The 19,094-nt window shown below is 46.5% G+C and overlaps 1 protein-coding gene across 1 annotated transcript; it reads left to right on the top strand.

Moving 5' to 3' along the window:
* Window positions 1–9,700: 9,700 nt before the first annotated feature.
* LOC136496397 (inositol transporter 1-like) lies at window positions 9,701–13,622 on the top strand. The gene is made up of 6 exons (XM_066492062.1): window positions 9,701–9,985; window positions 10,431–10,501; window positions 10,589–10,924; window positions 11,857–11,964; window positions 12,044–12,229; window positions 12,400–13,622. The coding sequence occupies exons 1-6, from the start codon at window positions 9,841–9,843 to the stop codon at window positions 13,156–13,158; spliced, it is 1,605 nt and encodes a 534-aa protein (XP_066348159.1). The 5' UTR covers window positions 9,701–9,840; the 3' UTR covers window positions 13,159–13,622.
* The last annotated feature ends 5,472 nt before the right edge of the window (window positions 13,623–19,094 follow it).

Here is a 19,094-nt window from a genome sequence, read left to right as displayed (position 1 = left end):
TCCGACGATGAGGCTGGCGTAGAAGAAACAACATCGAAGGGTTCGCTAGCCCTAGGAAGAGGATGAAGTCTGTCGTTCACAACAAATCTAGAAACAAAAGTTCATCCCTACGAACAGAAAGTTATGGATCGTCGCCATGAGCAGAAGACATCAATCTCACCTCATGCGTCGGAGGCACTGGCTCACCGGCATGTTCTCCTCTAGGGTCTTCCCTACCACACGCTAGCCACGGTTATCCTCGCCAGCCATGGAATCGATTGGATCTACAGGAAGGGGAGAGAACTACTATGGGGGGCTTAAAGGCGGAGAAGTGCAAAGGAATAGGAGTGGTTGCAAGTATAGATGTGATTCGAGGCTAGAGCCCTCGACCGGTATTTGAAGTCGCATAGCAAAGAGATGGACGCCTCAGAAAGTGCAAAGGGTAACCGCAATTAATAGAAGGCAGAGTGCCACTTCGCTAATACCAAAGAAAATAAGCATTAGGGACAGCATCTAATGAAATCAAGATCTTGTTCCTCATTTCCTAGAAATCGGTTAAAATAAATTCAAGAAGAGGGAAGATATGGGATAGCGGCCGATACTTGGAAAATGGAAACTTGGAAGACATACCTCAAGGACGTGGTCGACAGTTGCCATCGTGGTCAAAAATTGGTTTGGATCTGGCAAGGATCACTTGGGCGATGGCTCATTGGAATAGATGATCTGCTAGGGTTTAGGGCCTCGGCGATGACAGCGTCGGCTATTGGAAGTTGGCTTAAGAAAGAAGGAGAAAGCAAACAGGCATGTTCGATCTTGGGTAGATCTATCGGTTAGCGAGAACCGTTCCATGGCCTGTCATCATGACCTATGGGATTCTGCCTCTCACCCCACTATTGACACCTTGGAGTGGGGATTGTTGGTTGATAGACCTGTTCCTAAGAACACATGACCTTAATTGTGCGCTATGCCTGAATCGGCTGTTTAGCCGATATCGAATGCTTTCATGGACTGTTCATATTATGAGATCATTGAAGTAGAGATAAGTTGAAAGATATGTTAGCCCCATGATCTTGTTATTGTATTGCGGCCTGCATGATTCTGCCTCATGCCCCACTAATATTAGTAATAAGTTAGGGTCGTCGAGTCTATTATTGTTTCTACGGCCTATATGATTCTGCCTCATGCCCCATTGGTCATGGCGATAGATGATATCTAACATGTTCATTAGATTTATCTTTATTAAATGATTAAACAATGTTGAATTGTTTCTTTATATAAAAGGAGTTCGGTTACTCATAATCATTGGTTCAGCATGGACCGATCATCATTGATATCTTGTTGCCATTGATTAATATTCATTTAAATGCTGTTTATCCTGAACGATAACCGATTCTCTTCACACGACCCCATGAGCTCTAATTGACTTATTCTCATGAATATACTGGAATCAGCTATTTAGCCAATTTCTTTTCATATCGGCTCTCATAGCCATACATTTAGGACTGTCTGGTAACACCGGTAAGTTCCGCCCTTAATTACTGATGAACTTTCTTTCCTTGTCAATTGCAGGGTTAAATTGACTAGCACGCCTCGGGAGGATTGCGTAGGATCGATCACCCCTGCGCTGAAGCTAGGCGGATCTGCTCCATCGAGCGGACCCTTCTGGCTTGCTGCGTATGTCATTGGCATGGGATGAAATTCTATGTCGACAAATATTAATACATATTCTAACTATAACTATACTAACTAATCTAATATTAACATCTATACAAGGCTAACTACAACAACTAATGTATAATTAGACTCACTAGGGGCATACCTCGCAGCAGCGGAGCTCGTCCTTGTGGTGGCGGCGGCGGGTAGACATGGGATAGAGAGAAGGGCATGCGGTAGTTGGGAGCGGTGTACAACGCGGCAGTGAAGGCGGCGGTGGCAGTCGCGGGCATGACAGTGAGGGTGGTGGGCATTCGTGGTGCGATGGGCGGCCGGAGGGGGTGGCGCGCCGGTGTGCGGGCATGGTGGGTGGTGTGCGCCGCCGCCACCGGCATGCGTGGCGGGTGGCACGGTGGGAGCGGCGGGCGGAGTGCGGCCACGCCCGGCGGTAGGCGTGGCGGGCAGGTGGGTGGACGCGACGGGCAGGACTGGGTCGTGGGCCTTTTAGCCGGCTCTGCCGCACCATCGATCAGGGCGCGTCACTGCCGCGCTAAGATCGGTGGCGCGGCACAGGCGTTTCGCCGCGCCATGGCAATAGGTGTGGCCAAAAGTGTTTGTTTTTGAAGAAAAAAACAAAGATTTAAAATTAGTTTACAAAAAAGTGTTAAAAATTGATACCTCTTCCTGCCTGCGCAATGTAACAAATGCCAAGTTAGGGCGCGTACATACTTGAGCATATTGCAAGCTTCCGACATCTGAAGCATATGGAACCACTTTCATTTGATCGATCTCATATTGGTTCCTAGGGTATTGAAAATCCCCATATCTGTCACCCTTGACTATAGGAGCAGGTGAGGGGCTACATTTATGCATACTAAATTTCTTTAAGATCCTTTCTATGTATGCATTTTGTGACAGTCCTAATACCCCTTTACTTCTATCTCGGTGAATCTTGATCCCTAGAATGAACGAGGCTTCACTAAGATCTTTCATATCAAATTTTGAGGATAAAAACTTCTTTGTCTCTAGTAGTAGACTGACATCACTACTAGCAAGTAAGATATCATCCACATACATGACAAGGAAGATAAACTTCTCATTCTTAAACTTTGCATAGACACAATTGTCCTCTACATTCTCTTTAAACCCAAAATTCCTTATTGTCTGATCAAACTTTAAGTACCACTGTCTTGAAGCTTGTTTTAATCCATAAATGGATTTCTTTAGACGACATCCCATTCGTTCTTTTCCTTCCATAAAAAAACCTTTTGGTTGTGCCATGTAAACATTTTCCTCTAAGTTCTCGTTGAGAAATGCCGTCTTTACATCTATCTGATGTAATTCTAAATCGTAATGTGCCACTAATGCCATTATGATTCTGAAGGAATCCTTACATGAGACTTGAGAAAAGGTCTTATTATAATCAATGCCTTCTCTTTATATAAAGCCTTTTGCCACAAGTCGTGCTTTATATCTTTCTATATTTCCTTGAGAGTCAAGTTTTGTTTTGTAGACCTATTTATAGCCTATTATTTTGGCTCCTTTAGGAATTATTTTCAAGTCCCAAACTTTATTGGCATTCATGGATTTCATTTCATCTTCCATGCTTCAAGCCACTTTGATGAATGATCACTTCTCATGGCTTCTTCAAATGAGGTGGGATCATCCTCCGTTTGAAATTCCTCAGTGTTGTATACTTCATAGTCAGCAGAAATAGCTGATTTTCTAACTCTTTGAGACCTTCTAGGGGCCTTCACATTTGGCACATCTTCTGTTTGAGGCTGTTGTTGCTCCCCCTCATGTGTGGCAATAGGTTCTATAGGATCGTGAAGAATAGGTTCCTCATCGTCATTCATTGTTGCCACAGGCGGAATAACAAACAGGTGCTGGCACCACAGTATCTTGCACTATTGGTGCAGTGACAGCAGGTAGTGAGAAAAATGACTCATGAATCATCGAAGTGGGCGCATACACCCGCTTCTCTTCAAGGTCAATTTCTCGAGCTATCATGCTCCCTCTCATCATTTCATCCTCTAAGAAGACAGCGTGTCTTGTTTCCACAAACTTTGTATGTCTGTCTGGACAGTAGAAATAAAAACCTTTTGACTTTTCTAGGTAGCCAATGAAATGGCAACTTACTATTATAGGATCTAGCTTCCCAATGTTTGGGTTAAATACTTTAGCCTCAGCAGGACTCCCCCACACATGTAAGTGGTTTAGTGAGGGTTCTCTTCCTGTCTACAACTTATATAGTGTTTTGGGCACCGACTTACTTGGTACTGTATTAAGAATATGAATGGCGGTTTTTAAAGCCTCCATCCACAGGCTCAACGGTAAGGTAGAGTAACTTATTATACTGCGCACCATATCCATCAGGGTACGATTGTGTCTTTCAGCTACTCCATTCTGCTGAGGTTCGCCCGGTGTAGAATACTAGGATACTATGCCATTCTTCTGTAAGAACCTTATAAAAGGTCTAGGAACTTGGCCATATGGGATATGCCGACCATAGTACTCTCCCACGGTCGGACCTGACTATCTTAATCTTTAAATTGTGTTGGTTTTTAACTTCTACCTTAAATATCTTAAATTTATTCAATGCTTCTGTTCTTTCTTTGATTGGATAAATATAGCCATAACAGGAGTAATTATCTATGAATGTTATGAACGAATCATAACCATCCACACTCTTTATAGAAAACAGACGACATATGTCTGTGTGAATAATCTGTAAAATTCCTGCGCTTCGTTTGACATCTTTCTTAATTTTCTTTATATACTTTCCTTTTATGTATTCTCTGCATTGTTCTAAATCTAAGAACTCTAATGGAGGAATAATATCATTCTTAACTAGTCTTTCTATTCTCTTCCTCGAAATATGGCCTAAACAATAGTGCCATAATTTCGACGACGCATCGTGATCTCTCTTTTGTTTTATGTTTACATCCACAGACAAGGATACATTCTCATTATCACACACAATGTTCCCATTATCGCATACAACATTCACATCATCACATAGTGATAATAAATAAAGCTCATTTTATAAGATAGCAAGACCAACACATGCATTATTAAATGTTATCTTACATTTGCCATTTCCAAAATGGCAATCATATCCATCATTGTCCAAGCATGAAACACTAATCAAGTTTCTCTGTAAAGAGAGAACATAAAGTACATCTCTAAGTAAAAGTGTGAAGCCATCAGCAAGCTTTAGAGAAAGATCGCCAACGGCTTCGACATCTGCTTGGACTCCATTTGCAACTTTAACGTGTCTTTCGCTTCTTTCCGTAGTCCTCATCGAACGGAATCCTTGTAAAGAATTAGCAATATAAACAGTTGCACCTGAGTCAATCCACCAAGTAGATTTCGAATACTGTACATACATGGATTCATTTATAAACGTAATAATGTTCTCACCTTTCTTTGCCATGATCATCTTTAAGTAATCAGGACAATCTTTCTTATAATGTCCCATCTTCTTGTAGTAGAGACACTGGTCTTTCTCTACTGTGAACTTGTTCTGCTGAGGCTGATGCAGCATGGGACCCTTTCCCTTTGGCTTTGAGGAGGAGTTAGCATTATTATTCTTTTTCTTGTTGTCTTTCACATAATTGATAGTGCCACCATTAGCAGCTTTCATTCTCTCCTCCTCTTGCACACACATAGCCATGAGCCTCTCTAAGTCCCACTTCTCAGGCTGTATGTTGTAGTTGACAATAAAAGTATCAAATTCCTTTGACAAGCAAGCAAAAATTAGATGGATGAGGAACTCTTCCTTAAGAGCCAGATCCATTAGTTTTAGCTTAGATGCCAAATTGCCCATCCTTAGTATGTACTCTCTTATGCCACCATTTCTAGAGTACATCTCTATCACCAACTGTTTTATTAGCTGGGTAGCATATGTCTTTAAAGAGCCAGTGAACTGACTCTTTATTCTATCGAGATACTCGATGACGGTGTCACACTCTAGGATTGAGCCCACAATTGCAGGCTCAATCGTGTTCTTTATCACAGTCAAACATTTCTTGTTGGTAGTGACCCACTTTCTATGCTCAAGGTCATATGACATCTTTTGGGATGCAAAATCCCTCTCTCTAGCTGCCCAAGCGGCATCAGCCTCGTTTGTCTCCCTCATCGGTGCCACAGGCTCAGTGGGACACGGTGAGGTGATTATCCAGTCCACCTCAGCCAAGATGAAGGCTAGGTCAATCTTTTTCGTCCACTCCATGTAGTTATCACCTTTGAGAGTGGGGATCTCTTTGATACAACCCATCAAGTTGTATCCGCCTAAAAACACAATTCATATAGAGTGAGAACACAAATAATAACGACAGTTGCATGCCTTGATTCCAACATTGGTCAAAATTAAAACATATAATTGTTTATACATTAAATCTACATCACCGTTGGGTAGAAGTAAAAATAATGCATAAAATCATTAAAATTATGATATTGTTATTAACAACGTTGGTCAGAAAATAACAACATCATAATCATGTCAAAATCTCTTTTTCTCGTATTAAATATCACGGTGGTTCAAAATAACTAGAGAATAAACAATTTCTTTAGCAGCGAAAAACGTATACTCAATTTCTTGAATTTTACCCACAGGGAAAAATTACTTTTTCTATTTTCTTTGAGCTATTTTTTATTTTCTAGAAATAAGCAATTACTGGAAAATAAAAAAGAAAAAACTGATCTTGGGCCGAAACTGGCATAGTGACCCGGCCCAGCTCTGCCCTTTCACTCGCGCGCGCGTGCGCTGTGCTGACCCAGGCCGCAACCTGGGCCTGGGCCTGGCAAAGCAGCCCGACACGCTCGCCCGCCTGGGTAGAGAGCGGCCCGTTGAAAACTTGTCGTCGGATCTCAACCGACGGTCGAGCGCAGGCTTCGCGGGATCAAAACCCGCTCGGTCGCGTCGACCGAAAAACACTAGCCCCATTTCCCTTTCTCCTCTGCCTTTCTCTCTCAGTCGCGCGGCGCACCGAGCGAGCAAAGTAGTGGAGCGGGCAGCCATGGCGCCGTCGCCGTCACCGTCGCCAGCGGGTGAGCGTGCCGCCGTCGAGCGGCCTAGCCGCGGCGCCACCTTGGCCGAGCCCGGGCGAAACAGCTCCCTGGCTCGGCCTTCTTCTCCTACGCCGACGAAGGGTCAGCCCGGCGCACGGCGAGGTAGGTCCCTTTCCTCTTCTTTTCCGTCCCCTTCTTCTTTTGGATTTGGATTCTGCTTCTCTTATCCGAACCGGTGTTGGAGATTAGGGTTTATATCTAGGGTTAGGGTTCAGAATCCGACCCACTGTTCTTCTTCCCCAGAGGGTCTTCACGGGTTTAGGGTTCGGCTTTGATTCTCTTCTAGGCCGAATCCCTCTTCTTTTGTTCTTTTCTTCTCCCAGTTAGGGTTAGGGTTAGGGTTAGGGTTAGGGAACCCCTTCTGTCTGCTTAGATCCGAAAGGATCTAATTCATTCTTTCCTTTTCTAATCGTTTCTAGCCCCTGCTGAGATCTACCCCTAGCAAACCTTGCTATGATGCCATTGTTAACACTTGTAGGATCGTCTAGGAGTAGATCCGAGGTGTTAAACATTTACTGGATGAATCAAAGACTTAGAACATGTTCTAGACAGAGAGACAAAGACAGAGAGAGGATAGAGGAGGAACGTGTCGAACCTGACACCGCAGGGGATAATCCAGAAGCCGCCATCACGTTCATCGGTGAAGTCTGCACACGGGCAGCGACGTTCGGTGAAGACGGTGGCGACTGGCGGTGAAGACAGATGGCGGCACAGTGTAGTGGTGGCGGTGACGCAGTCTGGTCGCGGCACGGCTAGTGGCTTCTCGTCACTGGCTGCGCGCCCTCTAGATCGGATTAGGGATTTCGGTGGGGAGCTCGGCTCAAGCGAACCTCGTGACTTGAGCCGCCGGCCCCCACCTCTATTTATTGCGCAGTGTGACAGGAGCCCTCCAGCCATGGTGGGCTGTGCGCCTCCGATCAGGGCACGGATCAAAGGTCCAACTGGGCCATTGGACCTAGTTTAGGATTAGAGATCAATCTAACCATGAGATAAAAAACCTATAATTTAAAACGAAGAGCTTATAAATTTATCTTTAAACCAATCATATCTTTAAACCAATCACAACTTTCACTTTCTAGGTCGTCCAAATAGACTCGACAATGGCTGCGTTCGCTGGTCTTATCGGACTAGTCAGCCGGCTGATCCCCTCTCAATTTACTGTTCATCAAACCAGCCAAAAAATATTTTTCTCTTACAACAAATCAATTGGAACGGTATTTTTCAGCCAAGTTTAGCCAGCTGAACGGGGCCGATACTTGAAACGGATAATGATACGGGGCCAATGATTGCTGACGCTTCTATTTCTATACCAGTGCCTCGCTTCCAATTTAAGAGCCAGCTGGCCAACTGGCGAACACACATCAAACTGTCGATGAGGCGATGACTGATGGCGCACGAACCAACACACATCAAACTGTCGATGAGGCGATGACCGATGGCGCACGAACCAACAGGAGGTTGGATGACTGTGACGCGAGACAAAAGGAAGGACTACGGCAAGAGCGGCGCTGGTCGGACGCGGCTCAATCGAAGCGTTCGTGCCGGTTGGCTGCTGCCTTGCTGGCACTTGCCCGTCGCTGGCTCGTCCATCTGACGAGGGCAAATGGGGCGCATCCGTCCATCAAGATGGTTCTAGACTTCCAGCAGGTAGTATTTTCTTTCGCATAGAAACTTCTGGGTCCTGACACGCCAAAAGCACGTACAAACGGGTACCACGGACCAACGAACTGTCATCGCAATAAGGGCGCTCTCCGATCACCGTAATTTCTATGTACATTAATTATACTGTTATTTAAATATTTTAATGACATGGCAAGATAGTTATTAAAAAAAGAGTAAAAATCATAGAAATCGGATTTAAGTTAGAAACCATGTCTACACGAGGACCAAAACATACGCCATGTTCGCTTGGGTTTGTTTGGCTGATAAGCCATAGCCGAAAGTACTGTTGACTGATTTGGTGTAAGAAAAAAATACTGTTCGTTGGCTAAAAAAGTACGGCTTATAAGCCAAATAAGTCCAAGCGAATAGAGTGATAAAGGGACGTGATTGGTAGAGAATAAATAGAGAATGTATGTGATTAGATAAAAAATTATTCTGCAGAAACTATTTATTAGGACCATAATTTCAATATATAATGGCCTCGTTCGCTGGTTAAAACTTGGCTGAAACTGAGAGAAAAACACTGTTCCGGTTGAATTATTACGAGAGAAAAACACTATTCTAGCTAAAAAAAAGAAGCCGAATAAATTGAATATGGGTAAGCCGAACAGGACCATTGCCTAAAGAAATTAATAGATATAGAAACTGCACGTTTTTAGCTGCCCTAATTCGCTACGTGGTAAGTTATTACCACCATCGAATGAAAGGTTCAGGCAAGGGCAACCGAGGAAGAGGATTTAGCATGCTCGTGTGCCCGTAAGTTTTACACGGTTTAATGCACTACCCCTATTTTTACCAGCATATATACGCACGAGCAAACCATCAGCACGTTCGGTCTGGTTCGTATCGTTACTGGTCTGTGAAGAAATACTGCTGAATTATTACCAAAGAGGCCGCATGCTCGAAGTTGATTGAGCAATCTGCCCTCTTCCGATTTCCACGGAAGGAAATCATCGCAATTTCTCAAGTCCAGGTTGATTGAGCGATGACGAAGACACTTAAATCATTGCAGACTTGCAAGCTTGCCTCTCCCCCGATCGGCCGATCCTATTGTTGGGAGAAAAAAATATCGCTACAAAAATACGGCCAAGCGAACAGCTCGCATATCCACCCACCTACTACCACCCTGTACCCAGCCGTATGAACAAAATCCTCCTATTTAAGACGGGCGTCGTTGCTTCACATACTGGTCTCTCCTCGGTCCAAAAGTCTCTCCAATCTCCACCCTGGTTCCGCGCCGGTTCCAGAATTTTCTCCCATAATCCAGCGTGTCCTCGTTTCGGGCCGTTCCACTGCTTTTGATTTCGGAGTGGGGGAGCTTACATCTTGCTGGATAAAGATTGGATTTTGAGCGATTTGGGGTCGCTTGCCTGATTCGCCCCCGTGCGAGGTAGGGGCGGGCCGGGGCGGGGGGATTGGATTTCGGGGGAAGTTTTGGTGGTTTGATTGAGATTCGGCTTGGCCGGAGCCGGAATGACGATCGACATGTCCATGCCCGGGAGCTCCGGGCTCCTGAACGCTGCGAGGAAGAGGGACATGAAGTTCTTCAGCAACCCCTACGTGCTTGCGCTCACGGGCGCTGCAGGAATTGGTGGATTCCTCTTTGGCTACGATACAGGTATATACAACTTATGCTTGAGCAATCGATGGCATTAGCGGCTCTCAGGGGCCCCTCTTGCTAGAAATCCTAAAGTTCTAATTGTAGGATATGGCAGCTTTCTGGCTGGTTAGGAGTAGGGCTTGATTTTGGGTCATTTGATATGAAAAAAATGGAAGGGAGTCTTTTCTAGGATTATTCGATTGAATTTGATGCTTTAGTCTTTTCTTTAGTTACTATGATAGATAGTCTGATGCATTGAATTCAACACATTATGAAAATCAGACATCGTGCAGAATAATTTGCACTCCTTTTGGCTGTTGTGCAATGGTACTTTTGCACAGGACCTGAAGTTAATATTTGCATGAGTTTTTTTCCCCAACGCCCCTTTTTCTTAGGGCTTATGAAATTCGACTGAAATACCAATATAATTTTGCACCTGTAGCTGAGAAGTTTCACTTGTCAGGTGTCATATCTGGAGCCCTTCTGTATATCCGCGATGATTTTCCAGCGGTCAGGGACAATTACTTCTTACAGGTTCAGTCTAGTCTGCTGATAACTAGTTGTCTCAATATGGCACACTCTGTGCATGTACTGAGTGTCTGGGTTTGGTTTCTTCCTCAGGAAACGATTGTTAGCATGGCCTTAGTCGGAGCTATGCTTGGAGCTGCTGGGGGTGGTTGGATCAATGATGCATACGGTCGCAAGAAGTCTACTCTTCTTGCTGATATGATGTTTGCTCTTGGCTCACTTGTCATGTGCGCTGCTTCTGGTCCTTACATTCTAATTTTCGGAAGGCTCCTTGTTGGTTTGGGTGTGGGTGTTGCATCAGTCACGGCACCGGTGTACATTGCTGAAGCTGCTCCTTCAGAAATCAGGGGAGGTTTGGTGTCAACTAATGCACTCATGATTACCGGAGGCCAATTCTTCTCCTATCTTATCAATCTCGGCTTTACTGAGGTAATACTCAATCTCCACTTAGGACCCTTGAAATTGTTCTCAGCCTAAGCCCCTCTCACTTAGACAACTAGAAATTAGGGGATCTTGCATCTTATATGTAAAGCTCAAAGCAACTATGTTTTGTTTCAGTTGAATTGAAAGATCTATCTATCTTGATTAGTAAATGTGACTGCATCGCATACAATCTCATGAGACCTATGAAGAAAAGCTGCATCTCATGAGAAATATTTTCAGCATCAGTGACATTGAAAAGTTTGTGTTCTTTTTTTTTCATATATATATTTTTACATGGCTCTAACATCCTTGTTGGTTCTAGTTAATTGCGTAACACTCTTTACTGTCAATGAACCTAAGAGTCGGCCTTCCCCTGCCAGCAGCAACGGATGTATTACTGAAGAGGCATTGCTTGGTGCGTACCAACTTTGATGTTGGTGGAATGCTTGATCTCTCTGCTCTTGAGAGTTCACTGAACTAGCTGCTTCTTTGGTTTGCATTCCTGTCAAATGCACATTTTAGCACTGCTTGGCTCTCATCCTCTACTGTTCTTGACCAATAGCAAAAGCCTGGCACAATAGTGATTTTCTATTCCACTCTCTGTTCATGAATTCCTACATGTTTATGATTAAAATTGATGACAAATTTGATTTGCATGGTTTTTATTGTACTGGAAATTTGATGTGAAACATTAAGATTTCAGAACAATGGCCAAGAGGAATAGAACTCTTATATTGGACACTATTATGCTTTGCCACTTTAAGTGGCATATATAATGTGATCTGGTCACTATAATTAAGTAAAATAAAATGTTTCTGTTAAAGGGAAAAGAAAAGGGGAATGCCAACCTCTTTTGTCAAGAGACTTCCGCCTGGAGTGACTCCTAAGCTGTACTACTTTGTTGTGGTAATTACTAATATGCATGCTACATGGAACAGGTTCCTGGAACATGGCGCTGGATGCTTGGTGTTGCTGCTGTCCCTGCCATTGTACAGTTTGTGCTGATGCTTTTTCTGCCAGAATCTCCCCGTTGGCTTTACTGGAAGGTTATTGCCTTTTGGTCCAGTTATGCATTGTCTCCTTCGATATGATATATCCTATTCTTAACTTAGTTTTTTATCCCAGGATGAGAAGGCAAAATCTATTGCTGTCCTCGAGAAGATCTACGACTCTGATCGTTTGGAGGAAGAGGTGGAGCTGCTTGCTTCATCCTCCATGCATGAATTCCAGTCCAACAATACTGGAAGCTATTTGGATGTCTTCAAGTCGAAAGAATTGAGGCTAGCTTTCTTTGCTGGGGCTGGTCTTCAGGTATGTTCAGCCTCTCTGGCTTACTGTTTTAGTCATGCTCTATTTTCTTTCAGTTGTCAGTGAAGCAGATATTCCACTTTCGCTACAAGTTCTGTATCTAGATTCAGTTGATGCACCGAGCAGGCAACTGGGTGCCACCTTTTCTAATTTAGGCTCATCAAACCATGCAGGCCTTCCAGCAATTTACTGGGATCAACACCGTCATGTATTACAGTCCCACAATAGTTCAGATGGCCGGTTTCTCTTCCAACAGGCTGGCCTTGCTTCTTTCCCTCATCGTCGCTGCCATGAATGCTGCTGGAACCATTGTTGGAATCTACCTAATCGACCGTTGCGGTCGCCGCCGCCTGGCCCTTACAAGCTTGTCTGGGGTCGTGATCTCCCTTGTCATCCTTGCCTTGGCCTTCATACTGCAGTCATCATCCGGCCTCTGCACGAGTGTCGCTAATGGTACATGCCAAGGCGCGCTAGGCTGGTTTGCGGTGGCCGGCCTTGCTCTGTACATCGCCTTCTTCTCTCCAGGCATGGGGACTGTCCCTTGGGCTGTGAACTCGGAAATCTACCCTGAGGCATACCGTGGAATGTGCGGTGGCATGTCGGCCACTGTCAACTGGATCTCTAACCTCATCGTGGCACAGACGTTCCTGTCGATCATGGGGCTGGTCGGGACTGGCCCGACCTTCCTGATCATTGCCGGGATCGCGGTGCTGGCCTTCATCTTCGTGGCCATGTATGTGCCGGAGACGAAGGGCTTGAGCTTTGATCAGGTGGAGCAGATGTGGAAGGAGAGAGCGTGGGGGGACAGTGGCAACTGCCAGAGCCTTTTGGGTGCTGCTGCTGCCATAGGCTACCTGTCAGCACTCAGCACTGATCAAACCAGGACACTTCTAAGATGGCCTGTCCGGCAGCAATGGCGGCGACACTTTTAAGATGGCCGCGTTGCGCTTGATCGCCTCCGTCCTAGTATAGCTAGGAAGAAAGTACATACGAAATTGGAGATGCAGATCCAAACTGTTCTATGTGGTGGTGCTTATATTGGTTGCCTGATTGTACGTGTTGTCGTCGTGGAGAATGTTCAGTGCGAGTAAAAGTATCATGTCGTACCGTGATGTCAAAACTGTTATGCCAAAAGGCCTGTTGTATGACCCAGATGGGTGATTTATAATTATTTGTACAGTTTCCGGAATAATGTCCTGGAGAGACAGTAGGGCAGTTGGGCAGGCGCTGTTTTTTTTTTGTGTTGTCTTGGCCAAGTGCCCAAGTGAGTAGTGGTGGTGAGTTGGCATTTGGGTCGGTCTTTGTATTGGATTGGAGTTGTCTGGGCTGATATATGACACACTCCGATTGGGAAAAAAAACTAGACAAACACTTGATTTTTTCTGTATTCTCATCATATATTTTGCGGTAAAACTTTTGCCTCACTTTCAATGTCCTGGAGAGACAAAATGGAATTGTTTTTTTTTTTGTAGATAAATGGAGTAAAAGAGCTGCATTGTCTCTGCCGGTATCTTGTCGAGTCAGCTCATCGGCTCCCCGGCACTGGTCGTCGGTATTGGTAGATGGCACTGAACCGCTGGAGATTGGAGAATGCGCAGGCAAAGGCCGGGGGTCGGCAGGGCCGGGCAGTGGTGGACAGGTGGTGGGCCGGTGGCCACCCTCCGGGCTCCGGCCCGCCGAGGCGTCGTCTTCAGGTGCGATTAAGTTGTTAACAAACCCCGGTGGCCCGGTGCGCTTTTAAAAAAAAGTTCCAGCGCGCTGCAACAGGATTGCACAGGGTCTTTTTGAAGGAAGTCGTTAATCGTCCTAGAGCCATGATTTGAGGGCTATTTAAAGCTTAGGTAAAAAATCTAACCATCCAAATCCAAAAGTAGGGAAAGGAAGCTCTTGTATCATTCAAAAGTAGTCTTTCCTGAAGGCTTCTTCATAAAAATATGAACTCCCTTTGGCAATTCGGGTTTCCAGTGGCAGGAATTTTGTTCGGAAACAAGTTCATCAGCGTTCTCCTTTGATTTTATGCAACTCTGCTGTCGTGTGGACAACAGAAGATGGTGCGATGATGTGCATATAATGTGCAGCTTGAAAGGACTTTCTGCCGGCGATCTCCGTTCCCTGCAGCCCTACAACCTGGACCAGTTATACGCGATTCGCCATTTTTCTTGTCTTTTGTATACATTGCAGTGCAGGCCGGCAGGCCCTCGCTGCCGAGGGCGATGCAAGCTACACGAAAAGCTTGTCTGCCTCGATGCCTCCGACTGCGTTTGCCACCGATGACAATTCTTTGTCAGGTTTTCGTCATCTCGTCCGCGCAGACTCCATTTCTGCAACTATTCAGCCCCTTATAAACCCCTACTTATAGCGACATGAATACTCCACCAGCAGATGAATACATACAATTGAATGTGTCGCTAGATTGCAGGCGCTTTTGATTCCCATTATCGAAGGCCGAAGCCATGGCTGAGAATCTACTGAGCTCTGCCGCTTCTGCCGTGACCGGCGAGCTCACAAGAGTACTGTTCTCCGGACTCATGGGGAAGCTGCGGCGGCCGCGGCTGCCGACAAGAAGCTGCGGCGGCTGGACATGCTGCTCATCAAGATCAACAGCGCGGTCGAGGCGTCGGAGAAGCACGCCATCGAGAACGCCTCGCTGGTCAAGTGGCGCGACAGGCTGAAGGAGGCCGCCGCGGAGGGCGGCGAGGTGCTCGCCAGCTTCAGGCAGCGAGAAACGGAAGCTGCTGCTCCAGCTCAAGCCACCGGCGACGGCGACGATGCCCAGGCCCAGCAGCACCAGCACCAGCATCAGCAAGATTCATCTTCTTCTTCCTCCTCGTCTACCACTTCGGCTACGGCCACAAAGACGCTCCTCTTCTCAAGCGAAGAGGACATGGAGAGGCTGAACTACGCGGTGGAGAGACTGGAGGACCTCTCCTGCGACATCAGTATCTTCATAAAGCTGCTTAAACTCGAGATCTTGGCACCGGCACCGGCGCTGACATTCGCAGAAGATATTGGGTTTAAGAAGGTTGCGATCGAGTCCCGCGCGCAGCAATACCGGGGACTATCCACCATCGTTTAAAACATCCGACTCCAAAATGTGTGCACTTCCTGAGCCCGCTGGGGCAGGGCAGATACAGATGGGTCCGACGGCGGCAGCAGCGGCTCAGGCGGCGGGCAGAAGGGAGCACGCTCTTGGGCAGGCTCGAGGAAGCGGTCTCTAAGATCTGCAGGATCGTCGAGCTGGCCGACGGCCGCGACCTGAGCGGTTACGAATGGCTGGCGTATTGGGCTTACATCCTCAGGGAGGCCAAGTGTCAAGGCTGAGCCGTCCTTGGCGCCATCAGCACCGTCGCTGTCGCCGTCGACGAGGTCGAGGTGGCACGGTGTGACGATCAGGAGGACTTTGAACTTGGCAGGTTCGTGCGTAACATGGAGAGCTTGGCTAGGGAAGCGGATTCTTTCAGCGACTTGGCATGCCTGTGCCCGACTGCCCGTTGTACTAGCTAGCTAGCACGGTTGGCATGCTGGTGTCCTCGTCATAATATCGTCGTTGCAGATCGGGTGTCTGGCACTGGCAGAATTAGGATCGGGAGTATTGTACCAATGTTTGTTTGCTGCTGTGTGATCGAGGTATGCCCGATGATAGTTAGAAGTTAGGCTGCAGCTCACTGTGTTCAGCGATGCAGATATGGTAGGGGATATTGAAGGACGACAGAGCACCTCTGGCGTGCTCGTCTTTCACGGGTCGGTCCCAATTTCATGGTTGTCGCTGAAACAGAAGGTGATGTCGCTATCTACGTGCGAGACAGAGTACGTAGCGGTAGCCACAGCGGCGTGCCAAGTTGTGTGGCTACGCCGGCTGCTGGGCGAGCTGATCGGCGTGGAAGCTCACCCACCAGCACTAATGGTGGACAACCAGCCCGTCATCGCCCTTGCGAAGAATCCGGTTCTGCACGACTGGAGCAAACACATCGACGTGAAGTTCCACTTCCTCAGGGACTGTGTCGATGGAGGGCAGATCGACATCGAGTTCGTCGAAACTGGACGGCAACTCGTGGATGTCCTCACCAAGCCGCTCGGACGTCTTCGACTAACGGAGCTGAAGAAGATGATCGGCATAGAGAGGTACAAAGGATAGCAACAGGTTTAGGGAAAGAATTGTTAGAATAAACTACTGTTTTTTGTGTAAACACACAGCAAGGGGAAGATGACGCCGAAAAGGCTCCCTGCTGTGATACTGTAGCCGCTGCAGGTGCAGACGCTAAACTGCTCACCTGCGGCACTGTAGCCACATGCAGTGGCTGACGTAGAGTCAGCCCTGCTGTGTTACCTAGTATCTGTTACAGCATATGCGTTGTACTAGGACTAGATATATAGAATTGTATAAATAGACATACACGGCAACTCAGTAAATAGAGTTCAGATTTGTCATCTCCCATACAGGGTCTCGACCAACGTTGGTGTCTTGTATTGTGTGTGCATACTCTGTTCTCCCTCTTCTTCAACCTCTAGCCATAGTGTGTGAATATGAACAACGCTTGTTTATGATTGACTTAGCTAGTGGATGCTCGACAACACTAGCGGATGCTCGATAAGACTGGTGAGTGGTTCACTCATCTGAGCCGGTGATCCTGTAGACCAACAATAGCTAGCTAGCACGGTTGGCATGCTGGTGTCCTCGTCATAATATCGTCGTTGTAGATCGGGTGTCTGGCACTGGCAGAATTAGGATCGGGAGTATGTACCAATGTTTGTTTGCTGCAGTATGTTCGTCATAATATCGTAGTTAGAAGTCAGAACAGAGCTTGTTCATCGTGACCCCTGTGTCTGACAATGGGGAGTTGTGATCGTTAAACATCACCTCCTATATATCTGAATGCTCGGTTTGGATCTCATTTCTAGTAACAAAATCTGAACTTTAGACGATGAATGTAGATTCTAGATGTCCGTTTCGACACATCCTTCCGCGTAGGTCAACAGGAAAAGGCCGCCGCCGTCCTTAGATCGTTCTCACCGTCGCCGTGCCTCCACCTCGTGCCCCTCTCTTTCTTCTGGGGACTATCTCTTTAATTTCCAGTAGTTTTTTTTCAGCTACTTAGGGTTTAGTTCAAATAGATCTTTCAGCAAAATCAGATGATTTTTTATTGGGACTGTGTTACTATGATGACTTCGATGATAGTCACGATAAGATCGCCATTGCAGTCGTTGATTTCATCGTCAGGCGGCCAAGTTGTGGCCATTAGAGAGGGGTGCTTTTAGGTGCCCCCAACGAAGACAGCTACTTGGGGTCATCGATCTCATCGTCGTTGGTCACGGAGAGGAATAAAGGTTTAAAGGTGATGAATCCGCCTCATATGCTCCTTCCGGCGATGCAACTTTCGATATTCTTTTATCGATTCTGATGCGTTTTGGACTCGTTCCGAAGTGTTGACTTTTGCGACGTGTCCAATATTTTAGGGCTGGTTGTTGGATTAGACTAGGACTGTATTTTGGCTCCGACGTTCAAGGGATGTCATTGGGAAAGAAGAAGATGGAAGAATATGCCTAGAATATTGTGTATTTTTTATTTCAGATTTTGTCATATATAATTTGGGATGTACTATGACAAATTTTAATATAATCCTTCTTTCCTTCAAAAAAAATGTAGAACAGTGAAAAATCTTCAAATAAGTTTTCTTAAGAGTATCATGCTCATGCCTAGCGCGATCCTTGTTCGGCGTGCGCAGGTACTGGTAGCGGCGCGCGCACTACCAGCTATTAGCAGCGCACAGAGGATTATCCACGCGCGATGTGTAATTAATAAACTGATGGCCCGACGCGCGAGCTGGTGCACATGGTTGCGGCAGAAGCGGCACTGACGTCTGCGATACATGCACAAACAGCCCAACCTATTTTCCTGCCCGCTGACGTTAAATAAATAAAACTTTCTATATCTAGGTTTTCATCTTGCATATCAAAAACTTTCGAATCACTCTACGAAACTTTCTATGTTTCAGCTGTTTAAGTCTTATATTGCAGTAAGTTGTTCCATGTTGCAAGTTATAAATGTTTTATTTGAGCGTTTTATGTTCTTCGGCCGGAGGCGAGCCAGGGGCGATGGACGAGGGTGCTGTGGTCAGGGGCCGCTAGGGCATGCTCGTCGCGCGCGTGGGGCGGTACGAAGGCGGACGCGGCAGGCTACGGGGCGAGCTAGGGGTGTGCAACACGCTGAAGGGCTAACGGATCGGGGCGTTGGGGGCCGGCGGACCGGGGTGCTGCATTCGAGGGGACGTGCTCGTCTGCGCGTGAGGCGGAGACAAAGACGGATGTAAGTGGGCTAAGCGGACGTCCGGATGCGCGCGGTGTGTCGGACGTTCAGGCGCTAGCCGTTTAGGAAACCAACTGGCCTAATAGTTCCAACTACACCGTTGAGCGTTGATAGACCGAGAGTCCGAGACGCCCGGCAGCGATGGGGACATCAGGTTAACTTCAGAGTCACGGGCGATGATTCCTTGCGTGATCTCCTCGACGAGCGTGGGCTTCCTTCGGCTCCCACCTGCCACATTGGACCTGATGACCGCTGACATGGATGCCACTTCGAGTTAGATTAGCAGCGAAATCCACTTTTCACCACAGTTGTGCGGATGCTGGAACCTCATGTTTAATTTCTGTTAGAAGAAGAAAATGATATAATCTTTGTGATCTTCTGACGTGACAGAAAATCAGATTCGGTGTTGCTTGATACACCGTGCAAATTATGGAGTCAAATGCTTCATCAAATGAAACAGTGGCAAAACCCATGGCCACGGCTAATGAATCGAGGACTGTGCACCAAAAGGTTAGTGTGGTTCCACCAACCAATAATCCTGGGGTGTAAGGCTCTTTCAAACCA

Source organism: Miscanthus floridulus, chromosome 12 (genome assembly GCF_019320115.1).
Source record: "Miscanthus floridulus cultivar M001 chromosome 12, ASM1932011v1, whole genome shotgun sequence".
Classification (NCBI taxonomy): Eukaryota; Viridiplantae; Streptophyta; class Magnoliopsida; order Poales; family Poaceae; genus Miscanthus; species Miscanthus floridulus.
The sequence above is the reverse complement of the archived record's forward strand: the minus strand, read 5'-3'. Positions and strand labels throughout refer to the sequence as shown.